This window comes from Lytechinus pictus, chromosome 13, assembly GCF_037042905.1.
Source record: "Lytechinus pictus isolate F3 Inbred chromosome 13, Lp3.0, whole genome shotgun sequence".
NCBI lineage: Eukaryota > Metazoa > Echinodermata > Echinoidea > Temnopleuroida > Toxopneustidae > Lytechinus > Lytechinus pictus.
This window is the reverse complement of record NC_087257.1, coordinates 19,547,051-19,569,661: the sequence shown is the minus strand read 5'-3', so window position 1 is coordinate 19,569,661 and position 22,611 is coordinate 19,547,051. Positions and strand designations below refer to the sequence as shown.

The following is a 22,611-nucleotide window of genomic DNA, read 5'->3' as shown; positions in this document are numbered from 1 at the left end:
TCGTCTTCGACACATGCACAGGACATGGTGAAAAAGGTGAATGGAAAATTGAACGCTGCCATTTCGATCGAGTATAACATACTTTTACTAGAAGAATCAATCAATGATTCGACTTTCTTGCACCCATTTTTAGGTTGCACTCTGAACTGTAACCAATTAAGGGGAAAAGTTTTGATGAGGAAACCTTAAGGTCCATCGTTAGGCCAGCATGAAGTCGCTGATATTTCTATTTTGTTTGTTGATTCTGATCATTTGCTGCTACGGATTAGACGAAGGTACAAGAGCAAGGCGATTCTTGAGACGTGGTACTCCGGTAAGATTCGACTTTAAAATATACTTGTTTATCCGTCATATTTGCTTTATGTTATCAGTGTTCTTTTTATTAAATAAAACATGGATTAAACATTACTTTTCTTTTACATTTTGTCTCAAGACAAGTGATGAAAACATCTCACTCTACACGACTCTTACATTATAACCAATAGTAATACAAATGAAAAATTAAAGGTATTATGCCATGTTATACAACGACGTCAATGATGAAAGATCTTTCCAAATAATGAAATGTTGATTCTCATTTTTTAAAATACCAATGAATGAAATGTTGGTCCATTTCTTTGAACTTATAATTTCTTGTTTAAAATTTCCTTTGCAGCTGGAAAATAAAAGATCAACAAAATTACGAGTACTTCGCCATCTTGACAATGGTAAGTGTCTTAAAAATGAAGTATCAAATCCAGGGGCGGGGGGGGGGGGTGAAAAGGTGGGTATTTCAATTAATCGATTGAGTGCTCAGATATAAATCTTATCACTTACTGGTTCTGAAAAGATCATGCTCAGATTTGATTGGCTTTATGTAAAAAACGATTGTTTTATGGAACAAGAAAATTGAAATTCGTCTATATTCTAAGGTCAAGTCCACTTGTTCACTGCAACCACCCTGCCTGTGGGGAATCTACAGGTTGGACTATGGCATGCCAATGCTGTACAGAGCACACACTTTAAAAAAAGATTAAAATATCACTTTTGTGACCAAAATTACTAATTTCCACACAGTTGCAATTTCTTTTTCATTTGTAACTTGGGAATATCTTTTGTATTCACTAGAGCGCTCAAAAACTTGAATTTTTGGCATATTTTTGTGTACGCCCTCTATTGGTAGAAAAAATATGGCAAGACAATTTTCATTTTTTTATCTCTATTTTTAATTGAGAAAAAAATAATTTAAAGAATCAAATTTACTTAAGGGCCAAGTTGTATGACAAATAGGTGTAATGGAAACTGTCAGTGTAAAAAAAATCAAGCATTTGTCCCAAAGAAAAAGAGAAAATAAGCCAAACATTGCCATCCTTATTTTGCCACACATGGAGATATAACTGAGAACAAGGTTATATCATAACCTTGTTCATTGAATGAGTGGTCAAGTCCACCCCAACAACAAGCATAACACTGAAAATGTCATCTAAATCAGATGTAAAATAAGAAAGCTATACAATTTTTAAATTTTCGCTTAATTTCACAAAACAGTTATATTCAGATCCTGGTCGGTATGCAAATGAGGGGACTGACGACATCACTTACTATTTATTTTGTATTCTATTGCATGAAATATAAAATGTTCCAATTTTCTCCGCTTTGTCCTGTATTCCTCATTGTGGAATTACTATCGTGTTAACATAGTATAAGGTTCAGTCAAGTTGTTCATTATTGTAAAATCTGTAAAAATTGAAATATTGTATGATTCAAACAACAAAGAAATGGTGAGTGAGGACCATCATCGACTTTCTCATTTGCATGTCACTGAATTGTGCATAGAAGTGTTTTGTGAAAAATAAGCGAAACTTTAAATGGTCATAACTTTCTTATTTTACATCCGATTTTGATGAATTTTCCGTGTCATGCTTGTTTGATTTTTTTGTTGTTGATTCAAGACAACATTTTCTGGGGTGGACTTGACCTTTAAATCAATCGTGACAGGGTACATAATGTATAGAAGTCGTTTCCTTCTTGACGATTAGCCAATTATCCCATGATAGAAATAAATCCGCAGTGGTATATATAGTTTTTGTATGTTTTATACTATGATACTAATCAGAATATTACAAACCTTTTTAATGGTTTCATATTCATTGTCAAACATGTGTCGTTATCTATTTAATGCATGACTACATTAACAAAGTTTTACTTTTCTTTACGCTCTTAAGAATTCAAACTTGATAGTGCTTATGATAAGCAGGGATTTTAATGGCCAGAGTAAAACAAAAATTGCTATCAAATTAATTGGTATGTTTTGTACAAAAGTTGCCATTGACGATCTAAAGCTTGTCTGAGATACACCTTATCTAGAAACAAGTAACTCAAACCAAATATTATTCATGCAATAAATGCTAAATTCAACTGTGCTGATAAAAAAGGATTTGTCAAAGTAAACAGTCTGTAAGCATTTTTCCGGTCTGACACGATGCAGATTCGTTATTCTTTTCTCTAAAAATTTCTTTTTAAGACCAAAGTTAAATGGTTTACTTATGATCATTATGGAACACAGAGGCGGATCCAGGATTTTCCAAGGGGTGTGGGTGGCATTTTTGTACAGAAAACAAATTGACACCCCGCCCCCCAAAAATATGTCAGGAATAATTTAAGGCAAAAAACCCAACTCTTTAACTACAAAATGGAGGTCATTTTTTGGGGAAAAACTTACAAGAAAGAAAAAGTCTTCACTTTATTATGAGCGGCATATTCTCATTACAAATATTTGCTATGACTGTTAAAGGCCATCGTTTCATCAGTAGTGGATCCTGGTGGGGGCACGGGCACAATGTGCCCCCACCTGGATCCACTACTGATGGAACGAAATAAAATTAGGCATTCAGGGTAATTCTTTAGAAAGAAAAACACACACACCTTACAGATGGGGTTGGGAGGTCAAATGCCCAAGATGGTAAAACTTTGATAGCGGAGTAATCGTAACTCCGCCATCCTTTGCCATTGGATTAATTTGAAGAAAAAAAAGAATGAAAAAGTAAATTCCAAGGTTGCCATCGTATTCTTATGTCTAAGAACGGTCTTGGATTATGATGTCAAAATCAAATGTGTTGTATATACGTACACCAATAATTTTTTTTCACAGGTTCTTTCATTGCCACTCTTAAATATTATGTTTTTTGTGTGTACACTGACTTCATCTATTCATTCGAATTTCTTTTGAATTTCAAGTTCAATCAGCAAACTTTTCAGAGATTCAAATAACAACGAGACAGGGTCAATTGGTAAGTGTTTCGATTTTTTTCATCCCATTTCTTCTGTTCGTTTGTTATCTTTGTTAATATACTATTTCCATCGTTGATGTTATCATTAACGTTACTATAATTGGAGCGTTCTTGCCTAGTGAGTCTCAGGACTCTGAAACAGAGGGTCGTGGGTTCAAATCACAGCGATGGCGTAATTCAGCGAGAAGTTAATCCACATTGTGATGCACACATTTCAGGGGTAAATGCTTGAAATCACAGTGCTAGAAACCGCAGCTCAGGCTATTCATTTAAAAAAAAAATTTATTTATACAGGAAAAAATATGACCAGCACAGCTGATTACATCGTGGTCCTGATACAACAGGTTTAAAAAATATAAAATGATAACATCAATTATATATTTCAGATAATAAAATGACAATAGGAAATTCATGATAGGAAATTTGAAAAATATATATATATATTACTGTAACTATATTACAAATTAAAACGAAGAATATCGTTAGTAGTTTGAAAGATTGTATAGTTTGGGTTGATGTGTGCCAGGGGATTCCCAAACTTTGATAGCAGCATATTCATATAAGTGTTAAATAAAATCTGTATTGTGTTTTGGCAAGATTGTGTTCAATGAATCATAATTTGTAGTATTGATACGATGTCTGTCTCAATACATTTATATTTCATTACTCGAAGCATGGACATATATGAAACGATGGGCGATTAACGCGAGCTCTACTATTATCCAATGATAGTCACCGTCACCTGGTTGTGTACATCTTGTGACAAAATAATTACCATGACTACCAAGTCGTATCTGATCACTAAAAGAAGGAACATTTTCCCTGGTCTTGATTTTGTTGGCTGATGCCCTATTTCAGCTTATGCCTTTCAATCGCCATGCTTCATATTTGGAGTAGCAAACTTGAGAAGCAGACGATTGTTGTGATATGAAATATGATATTATTCGACCCGCTCACACATTCTGACATTAGGACCTCATTAACATCATTACGAGATAGACGCTATGTGCACGTATATCTGAAATATTTATAAGGAGAAACTTTGGAAAAGGAATTTTAAATGGTAAAAAATCAATCACAAAATTGCCTCCATATTGAAATATGCAGACATTTCCCCAAATAACACAGATGAAACTAAGATTACCGAAGATAAGCAAGAACTGCACATCGATTTTCTATGATTTCAGTGATTTATTACCTACTGCGCATACAATTTGTGAAATATAAATATCCAATCACGAACTACTTCAGGCCCTTCTCACGTGACGATCATAGGACAAAAGTAGACTAATATGAAGAGAATGTTATTCAGATGACAATAACGGTCACCTGTTGTATTGTATTTATTTTTCGTCAATTAAGAATAATAACAACGATGTATTTACAATAACAAAAAAATGATCATTAAAAAGACGGAGGGATTGCCCTACTCAGCGTTGATAACACATTAACGCTGTTTTACAGAGGGGCCCTTTAAAAAAGAGACCTATAAGTGAATTCATTATAAAATCGATGAATGTCTATATCTTCATAGATCCATGGTCGAAGGTGCAAGACCGTAAATGCATGAATATGCTAATAAACTAATTTTCACGTCTTTTTTGGAAATGGCTGCCACTTCATTAATTTCTTTGAAAAGATCGGCGCTGCTTACCCCCAACTCATATTGCTTTGAATTGTTTGAAGTTTGTGGATAAGGTTTCTAAACATGCTAAGGCTGGGGTAGTAAAAGTGCGCATCGGGATAGTTTATTTTAAGATAGATGGCATACTGAATTGTCAAGAAAACAGAATAATGTATAGATATACATCATTTCAAGTAATTATTTTGAACAAACATGTGTTTTACATGTTGACGTTGCTGGCTTTCCATAGTTGCTCATATTCATTGTTCCCCCTCTTATAATGTTTTTCTTTCAGTCACCGAAACCACCCGCATATCCATTCCAATGTCCACCTCGATCATTTCAATGCGAGAATGGTAAATGTATCCCATCTCGTCAAGTCTGTGATGGTCGTCTATACGATTGCCAAGGCGGAGAGGTAAGAAACTATTCCAGTCTCTTTATTAATCATGTTAAATGGGGCAAAGAACTGTAAAAGGGTGCATAAAACTGAGAGCAGTGAATCCGGGATATGCCACTTACGGACCACACCTTTTTTCTCATTAATTTTCAGACAAGCAAAACAGCAACAGCAGCAGCAACAACAACAACAAAAGTGTGTGTGTGTGTGGGGGGGGGGGGGGCAGTATCATTCTACAATTTTGTTTTGATTGGGTATGCATAGATCATTACACACTTTTTAAGGCACCGTTGCCTCTTTTATTTTTCAAGGGACACAAACAGTGAGGAAGAAAAAATCAAAGAGGACAAAAGAAGGAAGAACTATGGTATCAAAGGCAAAGTCTTTGACAATATCTTTTATTGAATAAGTAAATCTATCCAAGTTTGGGGGGTCGTATCAGCCTCATCTTCCTAAAACCATCTTAATTTACGATTTGAATTTCAATGATCATATATATACTTTAGTTAACTATTTATTGCAGGGAACCCATACTAACAAGCTTTTTTGTGTTTTGCCTTGCATTGTAACTTTTGTTAAATTTTGGAATGAAAAAAGAATAAATGCAATCAATCAATCAAAAATTATTCTGAACGCCGCCCTGGCGTTTTGAACTAATTTAGGTTGTAATACTTCTTCATATTCTTAGGATGAAAGGAGTTGCTCGTTAAGTACCTGCCCCTCGGACATGACCCGATGCCAGAGCGGTGAATGCATTCCTAATTACTGGCTATGTGATCTCATTGAGGATTGTTCGAATAGGGAAGACGAGCTCGGGTGTTCTAGAAAACGGTGCGACAATGACCAGTTCCGGTGCACAACAGGTAAATCATAACGATTCCGTCCATAAAATTTGAAATACCAAATGCAGATATGGAAGAGTAGTAGACAAGGGCCTTTCACAATTAGTAAAATCTAGGGATTCGCGGGGATTCGTTTTCCCGTTTTCGGGGGAGGGGGCGTATCATTTTTTGTTGTTGGAATGTGACGACCTTTTTGTAGTCTATAACTTTTTTGTCCAATTCTCGATGAGGTAAAAGTCGATGCACTCTATGGTTACCGATCGTTTATTTGCCTACGAGAAACAAATTTTCGACAAATGAATTCCTTTCCAATAAAATAGTGATCATGTACAGATGTAAAGGCCTGAAGAAAAAAATTAAGAAGGAAGAGACGATATTGTAGAAGTGTGCTGTAAATCGATATATTCAGAGTAATGTATCTTGTCTTTCACATGAAAGTCAGTGCCTTACATGGGCTTCGAACCCTCTTTCATGTCCAATGAATCACCGAGGGCTCCTCAACCACTTTTCTTTATCCATGAAGCGCAGAGTATGTTTATGTTCTTTACACCTACCTTTCAGTTATATCCATTTATAAAATACGTGCATCAAAGTCGAATCATCCAGCCAAATACTGCAAGGGAGTGCATTTCATTTTAAACGAACGGGGGAAAACATGGGTGAGTAGGTGCTGGAAATATATATGAATGAAGCCTAAAGATTTTGAGAAAAAAGAAGGGTTGAAAGTAAACAATCCGCGTGTTTTTCCTAGACCTTAATTGTGTACACCTGTATACCATAAGTGTAAGCCAATATCTCTTAGTATTTGAGATGTATGATGAGGGCTTATGCATTTTAAAACAACTTCTATCCCAAATACCTTTTTTTGTATTCCACAGGTTCCTGTATAGGAACAGAATGGGTTTGTGATGGCCATATAGACTGCCATGATGGGGAAGATGAGCAGGCATGTCTTGTAAAGACCTGCCCACTGGGTCAGTTCAAGTGCAACAATGATGCTTGCGTAGACAATGTAAGATGTAATATTCATTCCCTTAGGGGGGACGTGTTATTAAATGTTGTGTGATCATGACGATGTACCATGGTAAAATAACTAGCGTTGCCAAGGGGAGGGCGCAGGGGCGACACAGTTTCCCGTTTTTTAGGAAAAGAAATTAGGAAAATAAATTAAGAATATCCAAAAGGATTAAGTAAATAAAAAAAACCCCGACAAGTCGCGTACCATCGAATCGAATAAGCAGAAGATGAGCAGCTAAACAGGTTTGAAGCAATGGTTGTATTCAGAGTTGACCTGTTTGTTTATATTTGTCTTTTTTCTTCAAAGATTCAAAGATGTTTCATTTCCTTTTTTTTTAATTTAAACTATTTAGCAATCTCATTACAGTCGCACAATCATCGAAGAAGGCCTTCTATTTTATACTGTTTTTATCAAAAAATAAAAGGTAACTCAAATGAATTGCGATTGGTTGCAAGAAGAAATTAATTTCAAACCCTACTTCACAATTTCAAATTTCCCAATTGTTTTTTGTTGAAAATCAGGTTACATTAAAATATGTATTTGCACGCATGTGGGCGTGGGTGTGCGTATGTGTATGTAAATTTGTATGTTTTCCCTTTTTTTCAATCTAAATAAAATAACGGCTCCCGATAAAAAGACACATCTCTCTTGCAAAATTATATGCTTGGATAATTCCATTTGCACAAACTATTTATTTTTAGGTCATTTTTTATACTTTACTGATCAATTAATTTTTTTGATAAGCATTACAAAATGCCGGAAAATGAGACCAATGTGATCATATGTTACTTTATTTACCAGCAATATGTATGCGATGGAATCCATGATTGTTACTTTGGGGAGGAGGAACGCAACTGCGGAGGACTGGACATCAATGAACCGTGCGATGGCAGATACCAGTGCGATGACGGTCGATGTATTCAACCAGAATCGGTTTGTGATGGCTCTTACGATTGTACGTCAGGCGAAGACGAGCAGGATTGCTTCTCATGCAGTACGTAACTTAGATTGGTAAAACACCAACCTTTACATTAGACTAGAAGAAATCTGGCAAAATTCTTCTAAGGACACTCCGCGAAGGTGGGAAAAAATCATAGACACGAGCCACTCCACATACCATTGCAATGTAACAATGCAATGAGACCATCTCGAAATTCTCTAGCTATGTTTGCGTGTAAAATGGTGTGTAATGAAGTGTATTTATTGGATATAACTGTTTACGTCTGAGGGTTCTTTGAATTGTAACAATCCGAAACAGTCAACTCCGAACTCTCGAAACTTCGTCAGCGGCTACAATCAGTTTAACTTCGACACCAAGTTGTTTGAAATGCATGCCTCCATAAAAGCGAAAACAGCGTGTAACACTTTTCTTTCTTGTTGACTTTTTACAGGAAGTGGTGAGTTTCAATGTCCTGAAGGAAAATGTTTACCGCGATCAGCTCTTTGTGACTCTGACCAAGACTGTCGAAATGGTGAGTTATTTCTAGACATCAAATAATTGTCAGTATATAAAACTTCTGTAGTATTCAACGGAAAGGTATTGATACAAAATAATTTGTTTCCACTTCATGTAAAACTTAAATATTTTTTTGATTAATTAGCATGAATAAGCACGTAATAAAAAGCACAATTTCATATAGTTTAAGAAAGTAAACATATTATTATCTACTATTATCTTTCTCCGATCGGATTTTATATTCTTACACTTTATTCTGCAGGAGAAGACGAAGAGAACTGTGTCGCAGTAGCTGCATGTCCTGGGAAGTTCGAATGCCCGTCAGATGGGCGATGTCTGGAGTTTAGTCTGGTGTGTAACGGAAGAAAGGAGTGTTCAGGAGGGGAGGATGAACTCAGATGTTCAAGTTCACCAACATGTCGCCATAATGAGATACGTTGCAGCGATGGCAATGGATTAAGGTGTGTTGTGGAAACAAGGATCTGTGACGGAACAAAAGACTGCCTCGATGGAACCGACGAGATGAACTGTCCTGTTGATGAGCCTGGAAGCTGTGGAGGTGACTTCCTGTGTAATGATGGCGAATGCATCTCCAGGAGTCAAATCTGTGATCGCTTCATCGATTGCAGTCATGGTGAGGACGAGGATGACTGCGTGATGACGCAATGCGGTGGTGACTTTCAGTGCATAGATGGGACATGTGTCCCAGCTTCTAGGATGTGTGACGGCAACATTGATTGTGCCAGTGGTGAAGACGAGCAATCATGTAGGGAACTTCCGCAATGTGATGTAGATGAAGATCTTAAAATGTGCAGTACAGGACAGTGTGTCCCCGGTGAGGCATTTTGCGATGGTTGGGTAGACTGTTACGATGCCGTTGACGAAGAAGGTTGTCCGGAATTGCCAAGCTGTCGAGGATTCTTCTTCTGCCGCACTGATTACTGCCTCGATTCTTCCCGAGTATGTGATGGAAATTTGGATTGTATCGATGGCAGAGATGAAACTGAACTGTCTTGCTTCATAGGATCTGATTGTGCAGAAGGTTTTGAATGCAACGACGGAACTTGTACCGACATTAGTTCGGTTTGCGATGGAGCTCGAGACTGTTCTGAGGCTGAAGATGAGGAAAACTGTTTGCCCGGGTGCACTGCATTTGAATGTACTGACGGCACTTGTATACCCTTTTCGAGCCTTTGTAATGGTGACACTGACTGTTCTGCGGGAGAAGATGAAATAGATTGCCCTGAGGAATGTTCTGGATTCACCTGTACAGATGGCTCGTGTATACCTACTCGAAATGTCTGCGATGGCCAACGGAATTGCCCTAGAGGGGATGATGAAACCGACTGCCCAGAAGAGTGTCCAGGGTTTAAATGCACCGATGGACCATGCATTGATCCCCAAAACGTCTGCGACGGGCGACGGGATTGTTCCAGAGGTGATGATGAAAATGATTGCCCAGCAACATGTAATGGGTTCGAATGTAGAGATGGATTATGCATTCCGGATTCTGCTATTTGCAATGGGCAAAGGGACTGTTCGAGAGGGGAGGACGAGGTTGAGTGTCCTAATGATAGATGTTCAAGTGGATTCCGTTGTCGAAATGGAAGATGCGTCGATTCAAATCGAGTTTGTGATGGCTACAACGATTGTGGTGATGGTTCGGACGAGGAGAGTTACAACTGTGGAGCTGACAGATATGACGATGACACCAATGAGTTGTATACCCAAGGATACTACACTACACCAAGGTACTCCCAAAGTTATGAGGACTATGGATGTCAGGGCCAATTCCAGTGCCGTGATGGTAGATGCATACCTCAGAGCTATGTCTGCGATGCTCACCGTCATTGTACTGGTGGGGAGGATGAAGAGAATTGCCCAGCGCAGGATATATGCAATGGACAGTTTAGATGTCAGGAAGGTACTTGCATATCGAATGCAGCGTTATGTGATGGAAGACGGGACTGTTACGGAGGTGAAGATGAAAGGAACTGCAATGTAATTTGCGAATTTCAGTGCAACAATGACAACTGTATTCCAAGAATCGCTGTTTGCGATGGAGTTCGCGATTGTTATGGAGGGGAAGACGAGAGGAGCTGCAACACCGTCTGTGGATTCCAATGCAGCACAGGCAACTGCATTCCTTCCTCGGCTGTTTGTAACGGCGTTCAAGATTGTTACGATGGTGAAGACGAGTCAACAAGGCAGTGCCCCTTCATGAACCTTTGTAATGGATTTAGGTGTGGTGATGGTACTTGCATCGACTCTAGTCAGGTTTGTGATGATTACAAAGACTGTTCCGATCGTTCTGATGAGCAAAACTGTGAATCAGAGGAGGCCTGTCCTGGTAAATTTGATTGTCAGACCGGATTCTGCATCGAATTACGGTATATATGCGACGGAAGACAAGACTGTTCGAATGGTATCGATGAGAGTTCATGTCCCATCAATGAAGGCTGTACCAGTGATGAGTTTACCTGCTATAATGGCCATTGCATCGATGGTGACAAACGCTGTGACGGAATACCAGACTGCTCTGCAGGGGAAGATGAGACTGACTGTCCAGTAGGGTGTGGTAGCCAATTTGAGTGTAACAGAGGGAACTGTATACCTAGAACCTATGTCTGTAACGGCAGATCAGATTGTACCGACGGAGAAGATGAAGATGGTTGTGAACAATGTGAATTTGAATGTGATGACGGTAGGTGCATCGAAGCTACTAGGATCTGCGATAACGTCCGAGACTGCTCGCAAGGGGAAGACGAATTGAACTGTCCTATTGTAGATGAAAGTTGTCCAGATGAGTTCACATGTTCCCCTGGATACTGCATTCCAAGAATAGCTGTTTGCGATGGAGTTCGAGATTGTTATGGAAATGAAGACGAAGAAGGATGTCCAATAGTGGATCGATGTTTGAATCAGTTTAAATGCAATTCAGGGGAATGTATTCCACTGGCGGCTAAATGTGACGGTAAACCCGACTGTTACAGCGGGGAAGATGAAGATGGATGCCCTGTAATTGACGATTGTCCCTCACCTAGATTTCTCTGTGATGACGGTATCTGTGTTTCTCAAGACAAGATCTGCAATGGTGTACGTGATTGTTATGGAGGGGAAGACGAGCGGAGCTGCAACACAGTCTGTGGATTCCAATGCAGCACAGGCAACTGCATTCCTTCCTCGGCTGTTTGTAACGGTGTTCGAGATTGTTACGATGGTGAAGACGAGTCAACAAGGCAGTGCCCCTTCACGAACCTTTGCAATGGATTTAGGTGTGGTGATGGTACATGCATCGACTCTAGTCAGGTTTGTGACGATTACAAAGACTGTCCTGATCGTTCTGATGAGCAGAACTGTGAATCAGAAGAGGTCTGCCCTGGTAAATTTGATTGTCAGACTGGATTCTGCATCGAATTACGATATTTATGCGACGGAAGACAAGACTGTTCGAATGGTATCGATGAGAGTTCATGTCCCATCAATGAAGGCTGTACCAGTGATGAGTTTACCTGCTATAATGGCCATTGCATCGATGGTGACAAACGCTGTGACGGAATACCAGACTGCTCTGCAGGGGAAGATGAGACTGACTGTCCAGTAGGGTGTGGTAGCCAATTTGAATGTAACAGAGGGAACTGTATACCTAGAACCTATGTCTGTAACGGTAGATCAGATTGTACCGATGGCGAAGATGAGGATAATTGTGATCAGTGTGAGTTCGCCTGTAATGATGATAGATGCATCGAGACCTCTAGAATCTGTGATAATATCCGAGACTGCTCGCAGGGGGAAGACGAATTGAACTGTCCTATTGTAGATGATAGTTGTCCAGGTGAGTTCACATGCTCTCCTGGATACTGCATTCCAAGAATAGCTGTTTGCGATGGAGTTCGAGATTGTTATGGAAATGAAGACGAAGAAGGATGTCCAATAGTGGATCGATGTTTGAATCAATTTAAATGCGATTCAGGCGAATGTATTCCACTGGTTGCTAAATGTGACGGTAAACCCGACTGTTACAGCGGGGAAGATGAAGATGGATGCCCTGTAATCGACGATTGTCCCTCACCTAGATTTCTCTGTGATGACGGTATCTGTGTTTCTCAAGATAAGATCTGTAATGGTGTTCGTGATTGTTATGGAGGGGAAGACGAGAGGAGCTGCAGCACCGTCTGTGGATTCCAATGCAGCACAGGCAACTGCATTCCTTCCTCGGCTGTTTGTAACGGTGTTCGAGATTGTTACGATGGTGAAGACGAGTCAACAAGGCAGTGCCCCTTCACGAACCTTTGTAATGGATTTAGGTGTGGTGATGGTACTTGCATCGACTCTAGTCTGGTTTGTGACGATTCCAAAGACTGTCCTGATCGTTCTGATGAGCAAAACTGTGAATCAGAAGAGGCCTGTCCTGGTAAATTTGATTGTCAGACCGGATTCTGCATTGAACTCAGATATGTCTGCGATGGAAGGCGAGACTGCTCAAATGGTCAAGATGAAAACTCCTGTCCAATAAACGAGGGATGTGACAGTGATGAGTTTACCTGCTATAATGGCCATTGCATCGATGGTGACAAACGCTGTGACGGAATACCCGACTGCTCAGCAGCGGAAGATGAGATTGACTGCCCAGTAGGGTGTGGTAGCCAATTCGAATGTAACAGAGGGAACTGTATACCTCGAACCTATGTCTGTAACGGTAGATCAGATTGTACCGACGGTGAAGATGAAAATGGTTGCGAACGATGTGAATTTGAATGTGATGACGGTAGGTGCATCGAAGCTACTAGGATCTGCGATAACTTCAGAGACTGTTTGCAAGGGGAAGACGAATTGAACTGTCCTATTGTAGATGATTGCCCAGGTGAGTTTAGCTGTCCTCCTGGATATTGTATTCCAAGAATAGCAGTTTGTGATGGAGTTCGAGATTGTTATGGAAATGAAGACGAAGAAGGATGTCCAATAGTAGATCGATGTTTGAATCAATTTAAATGCGATTCAGGCGAATGTATTCCACTGATTGCTAAATGTGACGGTAAACCCGATTGTTATAGCGGGGAAGATGAAGATGGATGCCCTGTCATCGACAATTGTCCCTCACCAAGATTTCTCTGTGATGACGGTGTCTGTGTTTCTGAAGATAAGATCTGTAACGGTGTTCGTGATTGTTATGGAGGGGAAGACGAGCGGAGCTGCAACACAGTCTGTGGATTCCAATGCAGCACAGGCAACTGCATTCCTTCCTCGGCTGTTTGTAACGGTGTTCGAGATTGTTACGATGGTGAAGACGAGTCAGCAAGGCAGTGCCCCTTCACGAACCTTTGCAATGGATTTAGGTGTGGTGATGGTACATGCATCGACTCTAGTCAGGTTTGTGACGATTACAAAGACTGTCCTGATCGTTCTGATGAGCAGAACTGTGAATCAGAAGAGGTCTGTCCCGGTAAATTTGATTGTCAGACCGGATTCTGCATCGAATTACGGTATATATGCGACGGAAGACAGGACTGTTCGAATGGTATCGATGAGGATTCATGTCCCATCAATGAAGGCTGTACCAGTGGACAGTTCACTTGTTATAATGGTCATTGCATTGAACGTGAGAGAACTTGTGATGGCATTCCGGATTGTCCTAGCAACGAGGATGAAGCCACTTGTCCGGTTGCTCAAGACTGTCAAGGACAGTTCAGATGCAGGAACGGAGAATGTATTCCTCTTGGGAACCGTTGCGACGGCCTTGACGATTGCTTCCTGGGAGAGGATGAGGAAGCTTGTCCAATCACTGGATGCAGGAGTGATGAATTCAGGTGTCTCGATGGCCAGTGCTTCCCCGGTGGCTTCCGATGTGACGGATTTTACGAAGACTGTTCACATGGTGAAGATGAGAAAGACTGTGAACCGCAGAGCACATGCGACCGAGACCAATTCCAGGTAACTATGAAGATGTGTATTCTGCACGGGCAAATTGATTTTTCTTTAGTTACAAGAACATACGTCCAAACCTTGAAAACTAATACGATATAAAAAAAACATATCACGGTTTTATCAGAATTCTTTACAGTGTAGAATAGAGCCCTGAGAACAAAGGTGTGGAAAGTATTATCATTCTGAATAAATAAAATTATTTTTTCGGATGATTTAATCATTTCAATGTTTATTGTTTGCATATCATACCCTAAATCCATTAACGTTCTCTGGGAGAACATAGGGGTTTGATAATTCATTGTGGGTGATAAGAAACCAGAAAGAAATAATATGAACAACTATAATCACTCTGATAATTTACAAAATTTTGAAAACTGACATTCATATATACTTTACAAATGCAAAACAATTTATGATTAAAACTTGTTCTAAATCTTCTTGTTTCTTGATTAAACAAACTGTTTTCTGATTCATTTTGACTAGTGCAACAATGGCGTTTGTATCTCATCCCAATGGCGTTGTGACGGTATGTACAGGGACTGCATGAAGGGAGAAGACGAAGAAAACTGCGGAGGTACTAATTTCATCGACTGTGGAAAGTCGGAATTCCGGTGTAACGACGGATCATGTATTTCAAAGGTATTACACAAAACAAATAATTAAGAATATACCTGTTATTTCTAATTCTGACAACAAAAAATAGGATTTTTTTCAGGTTACTTTACATGGCCTTCCCTGCATTTAAAAAGAATGTAGGATAAATCATTGATATGAAATGTCTGAACAAAGACATGACATTACACATGGGCTCGTATTCTTTAACTTAGACCTTGGTCTAACTCTGCTAAAATTATGGAAAACCAAAAATATCAAAAAATTTACGTACTTTGTATGTTTCTTATGTTTAATGTGCTCTTTCCTAACTCATTAATGGTGAGGAAAGCAATCATATTTATCCGTCCGAAAGAGTTAAAAATTATTTGAAAGAAAAATGAGCTGATACATTGAAATAATACTGTTAGAGATTTATGCTCTATTGGTTATCCATAGTTAAACCACAACTTTAAACCAGAGTTTAAATTAAACCCGACTTCAGAATACGGGCCTTGGTGTACAGAAAACTTTTGAAGTCAAATGACCCTTGACCTGCCTCCCGAGCCAGGTGACCCCTGTATAATTAATTTGAGTCAAATGACGCACTTTATGGAGTCACATATGACAACCCTTAAAAATGCCTCTGTGTGACACACACGAAATGCATGTATTTCCCATATGGTTGCCTCATTTGGCACACGAGGATACATTAGATATCGTGTACCTCACGTTGTCTGTCATTTGACCGGCATATATCCTAAAAGAGGGTCATGAAGGGGGGGGGGCAACAAATAACCCAATGTGGGTAATTCTACCTGTAAAACAGGTGTCTATATGCTGTGATTCAGCAGCAGCAGCAGCATCGCCAATAATCTTATGGCGATATTAAGAAATAGGTATATACGAATTCAAATTGATTAACAAGAACAGACTGAACTGAATCCAAAACCGTGAATTGCACAGTAAACATTAATAACGGATGTAATATTCTTACCCTTTGCCAAACTATTTTTTCATCAGGATTACGTGTGTGACGGGCGTTACCAGGACTGCGAGGGTGGTGATGATGAAATAAGCTGTCCAAGTTCATGTGGCGCATACGAGTATGAGGTAAGCCATAAAAGATTGGCACAATAACAATGATGAAAATCAATCTTAAATCGACAATGTGTACGGAATACAGAGAGAGGAAAAGTAGATACATACATGCAACATACCCTCATAGACCTTTGATGGATTTCCCTGAGAAGTGATTGTTTCTGTTTTCAAGTTTAAATGAAATGCTGTAATAGTTAATGAAGTAGAACAAGAAAGGAAAAAATGGGTTCGCAAGGGCGTAGGCTGGTGTGAGCATGGGGAGTTGCACATCCTGGGGAGGTGGAACTATAGTGGTGTGGCGGTGCACATCTTGGGGGGTGGTGGAACTGAAGTTCGGAAAATGAGCTGTTGAAAGCAGGAGGGGTATAAATTTCGTTTTGCTTACCAGTGTTGGAACTCCTCTGCCTCAGTTGAAGCATGTCCATGGTTGAAGGGTGCACAGGCACCCTAGCGTACGCCCTTAGTTCGATCGGGCGTACAAAAATGTAGATATTAAAAAAAAATTAATTGTCCAAACACCTAAATGCACTGCTATGGCCAGAGATGACGAATTTTGGAAATATCTAAACATCAATTGAATAATTTGTCTGGTGGAAACCAGTCATTATAATAAACATTATACAGCAGATCGATTGCTGTAGACTTTTATGTGTTGGCAGTCATATTTTACCTCTACGCCCCCCCCCCCCCAAAAAAGTTTATTTATTTCCATTGTAGAGCCGTTTGGAGAGGAATTTACATATGCAAATCATGTCCTAACGTTTATTTTCTGCTATGTTTTTCAGTGTGAGTCGGGTGCTTGTGTTCCCGCCAGTCGCATGTGTGACGGGAGGAATGACTGTCCCTCAGGGTCTGACGAGATTCCCTTGAACTGTAATGATTTCCAAAACCTTGGTAAGTCAAAAGAGGCAGAGGTCCTAGTGGTTCCTTGTCCTATTTTCATTGGATAATTTGTCAGATTCCGCTATCGGGAATGATTTCGACATTCCCATGCTTAATGGGGACGGTGATACTATTTCGCGCCATCTTTCATAGGTTTCTGCTCGTCGTCACCCTATTGACGTTCACTTGTAGGAAAATTTAAATCCGTTCCAAATAAATGAACATGAATGGCCTTAAAAAAAGAAAGAATCTCCAGTGATGCAGCCAAGCTACAAGCATGTATCTCATTTTGGTTATCTCAGTCTTACCCCTCCCCTATCACCATCATACCTACGTGTCTTTCCTCTCAAATCAAATATTTCTAACGCTCACAAGTTTTATTTTAATAGATCCCTAACCTGCTTCACTCTTTCCACTTTCTGTTCGACTCGTCCCCCTCTCTCTTAGAGCATTTTATGCAACCTCAACATTATCTCCCTCTCTCTCGCCCCCTCCCAAAACCTCCGTCACTTAATAGCCTTTCTGATAACTCTTAATAACACTAATTGAAAATAATGATATGAAAAACTTGACTGGCAGTAAATGATTATTTTACTACCTTCTGATTACATTTTAACGAGATCACATTTGTAACCATGCCGACTAAGATTCTTGTGATTCTTGTCATTGATCTATACATGTACGTTAAAGAAGTATTGTTTGTCGACACATGCCAATATTTTCTTCACGTATACCCGATGGTTCAAAAGATTGAGTTACTTCCTTTTTCATTCAACGTATCAAAAAAAAAAAAAAAATCGTTTTTTGCAGAGGATTGTGATCCGCACTATCAGTTCCGTTGCTATGTCGGTAACTGCATCTCTGTGTATGCTGTATGCGATGATTATAATGACTGCCTCGGAGGAGAAGACGAAGCATTGTGTCCAGGACAACAAGGTATGGTTTCAATAGCACAAGCACCAAGCAGAGGGGGGGGGGGCAGTGACATGAGGCAGAAGTGCGGGGAAGATTATTTGAAACGGGGTTAGGCCTAAAATATCCGAAGGTTTCATCAAGAGAAAACAAGAAGTTATCTTAAGTTTCAGAGCGTCTTGTCCGCTCCCTTCCCCATGCAAATAGACTGGTGTGGCCCTGCGGTAGCAACAACAACAACAACAACAACAAAAACCTATTACAAATAAAAAAATATACTCTTTAAAGTTTTCTACAAACATTTCCATGGAAGATTTAAAGGAATGACAAAATTATCAGATCATGAGTACTTATGACAATATACTTAAAAAAATAGGCCAAGACAAGAATGACTCAATTGAATAGAAGGAATGGTATGTGCAAGTGGGTGTGTGTGCTTGTGTGAGAGAGAGAGACGTGGATGATATGTGACAGTACAGCTACAGACAAGATGACAAAATGGATACACTTACTATATGAACGACTTACATAATAATTCTATACATCAGAACATATCAGGCACAAGTACAATGCAGTCCAACCAGAGTGAGCACAAATGCCAATGGCATTTATCTAGAATAATTAACTTTAAACTCGGCTGTTTCATCATTTTCCCTCAGGGTCAAATGATGGACTATCGTATGTACTCTCAGAACTGAATAGTGACTTGGAAAATCTCGTCAATACTCTGGAAAATGGTACGTATTTTCACAAATTTAATAAACAATTTCCAAATGATATTTTGCATGTAGAATACCATGCGCTCTTTAAACGATTAACAATTAAATATGAAATAGGTATTGACAACGCTTTTCATCATTTCATATAATAAAGTAGAAAGAAGAAAGTTTACAAGAAAAATATATATGTACCGAAAGAGTAGTTTTAATGATATATTTGGTGACATATTAAAATTTCAAAACAAAACCGGTATGGGTAATAAGCTGATGCCATTACAAATAAGCGATTGTCTTACATTTTGAAATTAATTTTGCAATATAATATACAGTGCGTCCCAGAAAAAAGGAAACCGTGACTCCCATGTCTTTTTCTTCAAAGGCAAATGAATTATATTTAATTTACATAATCATACAATTCAATCGTTCCTATTCATTTTGATAATTTTTGAGCGAAACGAGTTTGAAATTTTAAGGTCAAAACCAGGTTGCGCAGAAATATTGTATAAGATTGGTTCGTCATACGACGAACGTGCTCATTCGACATCATATAAGATTCTCTCACTGTCGCCTAAAATGAGAAAGGATTCAGATTCACACGTGAGTTTCTGCCCAAATCGTTTTATATGCCTCAGTATTTATCTTTTGTAATCTGCCATGCGTGAACGATTTGATAAGCTGTTGATTTCAAATTAAAAATGAGATTCCACTCTTACCATGAGTATCAAATTTTATAGTAAAAATGTATTTAATAATTGTGAAGTCTGTATCTGGAAACGGGTTTCCCTTTTTGTGGGACGCACTGTAAATATATCATTTCACTTATATTAAAGCTTTGATAACAATTTTGAATATATAATTTTACTTTTCTTCAAGGTTACGATGGTACGACGTACAATGCAGGGGATATAACAAACACGCTGTATAACATCGAACAAACGTTAAATCGTGCAGGTATGTTTAATTATGTGTCCTGGGAACATGGCCCTGTGATGCTAAAGCAACTAAAAGAATTCTCTGGTGGTGCTGCGTATGTTATACACCATAGGCAGCACCCCTGGAAATCCAGTTGGTATGCTAAAAAAAAAGGTTTTCACTCCAATTAGCATCTCTTCAAAAATCGCTCCCAAGCCCCTGCCTGTAAACGGGATGGATGAGTTGTCTTTGGAATTATTAAAACCCCCATTGTACAAGAGAGCAAGACAACTGAAAAACTGGTGAAAGGCTAAAACTGGGTTGATCTTTCAGTGGTCTTTGAACTTTTGCTGATCTCCAAGGTCTTTTACGATCCAGGAACGGTCTATATATTACTTGGTCTCTGTGGTCTTCAAAAAAATTGAAATGGTTCAAAACAGCGGTAATTCAGGAAAATAAGTCCTGTAGTATTCTTTCTGGAATCTCTTGGCGGTCTCTCAGCAAACTGCCAAAGGTTTTACTTTGCCTTTCCAGGCTCTTTCGAGAGTCTCTCATTTTTTTTGGATATCGTTGAAAGGCTGCCGAGAGATCATAAAGATAATTGAAAAACTTGTGAAAGGTGTGAATGGATATCGCAGTAACCAGCCACATCTGAACAAGCTATAAAGTTGTGAAGTTAAATAAAAGACGAAAAACAAAAGTTTATTCGACGACAATTTTTTTGTCTGGACTGCTTGGAAATTTCACCCAGGTAGCACAGTGTGCAAAATCTTACGATTGAGTGAACATCAAACAAGAAATCTTGTTTTCTCCTAGTTCTTTGTAGCCAATTTTTAGCCAATTCTCTTTCATAATCTCTGATATACATCATTCATTTTATTTTTCTTCAGAGTATCTTACATTGCAAGAGGAAGTTGAAAATGTTACGAGCACCAGCACGCCTGAGGAAAGTCCTCTCGATAGTCGCGACCAACATCTCCCAAATCTATCGAGCAAGAAGCGTTTCAAAGCCACCGAGAAGATCAAGGGTGACTCGATCATCAATGACCTAAATGAAGCCATAGCAGCCTCACGCAAGACCCATGAACCTGATGGAAACGACTCTGATGATGACGTTGATCTTAACGCTATAAGAGACGATGATATCGAAAATGATCTCGGAAACGATGCAGGTGCGGTATCAACCCGGTCGGAGACAGGTCGACATCGTCCAATCCTCCTGTCTCAAGATGCTCGGAAGAAACTTGACATCATAAGCAGCTTGAAGCATGAACTGTCTTTGAAGTTGAAAGAGAGAAGAACAAAGAGGAAAGAGGAAGAGAAAGAGGAAAAGAGGAATACTGACCAGGGGGGTATGGACGATGATGCGTTGCCTAGAAACGGGATGCTGAAGCGCATTACAGCACTGGAGAATGCTTTGCTCAATAGAAAGAGGAAAATATTGCGAAAACGCTGAGTGTAATTTTTTCCTTGATATGACATCCAAAGACAGATACAATACCCAGAGCAATTTAAATACTCATATGAATAGGTCCGTGATGGAATGAAGATCGACATCATACAATCCCCCTAAATAGCTTCAAAAAGCACATTACTTCTGCTATAATTCGTAAGCAGCCTTTCTGCACTCATTAAATTGTGACAGTTCAGACAATCATCTTCACTCATGACAAGTGACAATATTCACTTCGCAATAAGGATCATATTATTATTATCATTATATGATTTATGATAATTCCAGTATTGCATTCCTTTCATGAAACTATTGAAGGTATCTTTTTTATATACAAAACGAATTTGTGTTAGTTTTGTCCTTTAAGGTTCACTGCAATTTTTATATCATTTGCAATAGTTAATATTTTTATTTATTTGAAGATGTTCAATCCATGTGATAACCATTTTCATGGATGTGTACTTTTTAATTTATTAAAATTAAGTTTAATTTGCTAATGCATAGAGAATTGCTAATTTATTGCAATCAATTTAATTGGAATGATTACGATATCACATTGATTACATACCATGAGGAAAGTTTTATTTCTCAAAATTTTTGTTTTTATTATTAAAACAATGGAAGTCATTGAACTCAAAAGATGTTGTGAAAAACATGTAGTTATTTTGTCGTTTGTATTATCAGAAAGGCGATTTTATACTAATATGAGAATATTAAAAAACGCAATTTGGTATAAAAATTGTCAGCCAAATAAGTTTTTGAGTCAATTCCAATTACAATTAACTTGAGATTTTTAAGGCTATGAATGCCTTTTCATATAAAATCGTGATTTTCAACCCCTACTGCGGCTCAGCCCTAACTTTCCCGGGCTATTTTGTGAGCTTAAAGTCCAGGGGTGGGGGCGCCTAAAAGGCCCCCCCACCAAGTTGTCGGCCGCGGATCGCGTGATTATGACGAAAATTTGCACGAAGGTAGAAAATGACAATTGTAAATTGCAAAAAATTCGTTTATTTTTTATATGAATTGTTGATATATTCAAGCTCTAATTCACTAACTAAAGCCAGAAAGCTAATTTTTTGTGAAAATATTCTTTATCGCATTCCCAACAACTATACAAAACTTCCATATTAATTTCTTAGTTTTTTATCTTTATTTTTATTGTTTTTGCTAAAAGTCATTGAGGGTAGTAATTTAGTCATAAATAGCATCAAATTAAATGACTTGTCATTAAAGTGAGAATAATCACTCATTTATAAATTTTAGATGAAACAGATTTTGTATTGACTTTGTACATGCACTTCCACAATGGAGCATAATTTTGTAACCGCGTGCCCAGGTATGAAAAATTTGGTCTAAAAATTTGCGAGACTTGAAGGTAAAAAGTCAGCAAGCAGCATGGATTTTTTTTTTGTACAACGGATATATCGTGAAGAATGACGAGGGGGGGTTGAAAATACCCCCCCCCTTGGTAAGTAAGGGTTAAGGGGCCAATTAGCTATATTTAGAC

At 38.7% G+C, this 22,611-nt stretch overlaps 1 protein-coding gene across 1 annotated transcript; it reads left to right on the top strand.

Annotated features, from left to right (window-relative positions):
* The first annotated feature begins 11 nt into the window (after positions 1-11).
* Positions 12-21,178, top strand: LOC129274162 (low-density lipoprotein receptor-related protein 2-like). Its single transcript, XM_064108962.1, has 16 exons — positions 12-313; positions 656-707; positions 3,217-3,269; positions 5,189-5,311; positions 5,982-6,156; positions 7,014-7,147; positions 7,955-8,147; positions 8,545-8,625; positions 8,872-14,540; positions 15,018-15,173; positions 16,149-16,238; positions 17,012-17,120; positions 17,919-18,044; positions 18,680-18,757; positions 19,613-19,690; positions 20,542-21,178. The coding sequence occupies exons 1-16, from the start codon at positions 209-211 to the stop codon at positions 21,105-21,107; spliced, it is 7,788 nt and encodes a 2,595-aa protein (XP_063965032.1). The 5' UTR covers positions 12-208; the 3' UTR covers positions 21,108-21,178.
* Positions 21,179-22,611: the final 1,433 nt, after the last annotated feature.